The sequence below is a fragment of the Salvelinus sp. IW2-2015 genome, unplaced genomic scaffold, assembly GCF_002910315.2.
Source record: "Salvelinus sp. IW2-2015 unplaced genomic scaffold, ASM291031v2 Un_scaffold5398, whole genome shotgun sequence".
Classification (NCBI taxonomy): domain Eukaryota; kingdom Metazoa; phylum Chordata; class Actinopteri; order Salmoniformes; family Salmonidae; genus Salvelinus; species Salvelinus sp. IW2-2015.
Genome location: NW_019946663.1, coordinates 25833 through 28814, shown reverse-complemented (window position 1 = coordinate 28814; position 2982 = coordinate 25833). Strand labels below are relative to the sequence as shown.

Genomic DNA, 2982 nt, shown 5'->3' with positions numbered 1-2982 from the left:
CTGGCTGACTGGCTGACAAACTAACTGACTGGCTGGCTGGCAAACTAACAATGGCTGGTTGGCTGACTGGCTGACAAACTAACTGACTGGCTGACTATTTTCAGTCTCCTCAAACATAACAAATCTTTGCTCTCAATAGGGTCAACATTTTAAATAAGTGATAAATTTATGAATCAATTAAACAGGCGTTTAGGGTCAACATTTTAAATAAGTGATACATTCATGAATCAATTAAACAGGCGTTTAACTGACACACAGTGCTCACCTTCGTCTGCAATAAAGTCTTTGAGTGAGGACCACGTCCGGTTGTTGCAGAAAAAGGTTGTGTTGGTGTTGAGGGTGTTGTTGACGCAGTGCGCCGTGCTGCGTACGCACTTCTGTCGCAGGTTACCCATGAAGAGCTGCAGGCCGATGAGGGCGAACACACTGAGGCAGAAAACGGTCAGGATCATCACGTCCGCAAGCTTCTTCACCGACTGGATCAGCGCACCCACGATGGTCTTCAGGCCTTCCCAGGAAAACAGGGGCAGAGGTCAATAGGTCAGCATGCACACACATGGACATGGAAATGGACACGGTAATTATCTTTGGCTAGCTAGCTCTGTGTAATCATAAGGAGTTGGTTTAGATCTAGAATCTGAAGTTATGGTTATTGTGAATATGTCATTTATTAACAAAACATTTTGAAAAAATTATAAAAAATTCTGGAAGCTAGTGGTCTGGTTACTTTTTACAATCACATACAGTATAGTAGTAACAGTGACTTAAGTACTGTGTATTACTATGTATAATACAATATACAAATTACAACTATTGTATTAGGAAAAATATACTGTACAGTATCAAATTCAGAACATCAAAGCCACACACACACAACTTTAAGACACTAACACCACAGTGAAGACAAAAAGAAAGCTAACGCAAACAAACTAACCACAGCAGAAAGAAAAATTGTCTTGCGTTTCTTTTCGAGATATCAAAAATGCACCGCAAATTCACAATGTATGCTCATTGACAACAGACACTTCCCAAAATAATGAGTGAAACCATCTAATTGAACTAGTTTAGGCTGGCTGGCTGGCTGGCTGACTGGCTGATAAACTAAATAACTGACTGACTGACAAACCAACTGACTGACTGGCTGACTGACTGGCTGACAAACCAACTGACTGACTGACTGACTGGCTGACTGACTGGCTGACAAACCAACTGACTGACTGGCTGACTGGCTGACTGACTGGCTGACAATAACTTTCATAACATTTCTTACATACTAACAAACAAATAGGCTAACAATAATTTAATAGGAGTACCTATAAATGTGAGAATCCTCAATTTTGAATCAAAGGTTACCCACCCAAAGGTCTCATTTCCTACACCTCTGGCATTTCCACTCACTGGTTATTTAATCAACAGAAAACAAAAATGAAATGACAAGGGACTCTGTTCCAATACCCACACTAGCAGGCCACTATTGATGCATTGCTTCATCCTAAGTAGTGTGCTATAAGGACGTATTGGAACGTAGCCGGGGGTTTAGTTTCTTCCAGCGGTGGGTGGTGTCTAGTGTTTGAAACTCCCTTCCACCTGGATGACTGAGATAGTTTTCAGTGCTCGTTAGGACTCTGAATGTCCGTAATGCGAGACATTGCCAGGTCCACAATTCAGTAACATATCTGCAAACAAAGCGAAAGTCAAGCAGACACAATGACAAAGCACCAACGACAGGCAAAAACAACACAGGTGAAGGGCCAGGATTGAGGAGGGAAAAAAGAGGGGGAATGTGGCTAGAGGTCAAGGGTACAGAGAGAGTGGCTTTGGATTGGAGAGGAGGAGGAGAGGGGGGAGGCGCTTGTACAAAATGAGTAACAGTACGTGGACTGGACAATAGAAGATGCAACCCATTTTTTCGGTAACACTGCGCAGCAGGGGAGACTCCCTCTTACCTGGGATTACCGAAATAGTTTTCAATGCTCTGAGTACCCTGAATGTTCGAAGTGCTTGGAGATTGCCTACTTTAACAGACTCGGTTAGCAACCTGACAGGATCAAATACAGTTATTTGTCAAACACAGAAAAAGAGATGACTGTAGGCTAAGCACTGCTCACTGTGTCTTAGTGTGTTGTTTCCCTGGAGAACAGGACAGAAACAGCACAGCATATGATATTTAAAGGGACCCTTTTGACCTTTACGACTGCTGTTAGTGTTGTCTCCAAACCAAGAGACAGATGAGATTCCAGAAAAATTTGAGAAAACCAGTATGTGCCAGTCCATGTGCTGCTTATTTGAGTTACAGTATATCAGTCTTCTGGACCGAAATGGTTCCATTCCCATTACTCATTTCTTAGTGAGTTTCCACAAAAGCTTCATAGCTAACACGGCACGTTATTTCTCTTGGGGACCCAGGCCCAGCCTACTTTGTAGAACAGCAAAAAGTGTCTTCCCATTTAAACACAACCGCTCTGAATTAGAGAGGTTGCCTAACCTACGTCCATGGCGCCCGGGAGCAGTCGTATTGGGGGTTAACTGCCTTGCTTAACAGCAGAACCGAAATTCTTTCCACCTTGCCGGCTCTGGGATTCAAACCAGCGACCTTACCGGTTACTGGCCCAACGCTCTTAACCACTAGGCTACCTGCCAACCCACAGGGGGATGACATCCTCCGTTTCCATGGGAACCCACAGGTTGGGGGTGTGGACAGCGTGGTGGGGGGTTAACCACTTCTCCGATCATCAGTCTGAATTATAATAAAGCAGCAGCGGGAGGAAGGTAGCCTGTCGTAGAAACTAGCAGGAGGCTGCGAGGGTCGGTGACTTATGTTCCTGTCCTGCTAAAGATCCATCTGACCCCACAGAGGCTTCCAAGTTCAAGGACGACTGGTCCTCTGGAAGGAGAGGTAAATAAAACTGTAGAAGCCAAAAGAGATATCAGCACTTCATCACCGTACGGGGGGATGCTGTGGGGGGCTGGCGGGGGGGCGGG

At 44.7% G+C, this 2982-nt stretch overlaps 1 protein-coding gene across 1 annotated transcript in view; it reads right to left on the bottom strand.

Annotated features, from left to right (window-relative positions):
* Positions 1 to 265: 265 nt before the first annotated feature.
* LOC112078215 (sodium channel protein type 4 subunit alpha-like) overlaps positions 266 to 2982 on the bottom strand; it is a gene marked incomplete at its 3' end in the record, with an annotated part of 19557 nt that continues 16840 nt past the window's right edge. The window contains exons 3-4 of the mRNA XM_024144515.1: positions 1947 to 2038; positions 266 to 508 (exon numbers count right to left, since the gene is read on the bottom strand). Of these exons, the coding sequence (XP_024000283.1) occupies positions 266 to 508; positions 1947 to 2038 (335 nt within the window). The remainder of the gene's footprint in view (positions 509 to 1946; positions 2039 to 2982) is intronic.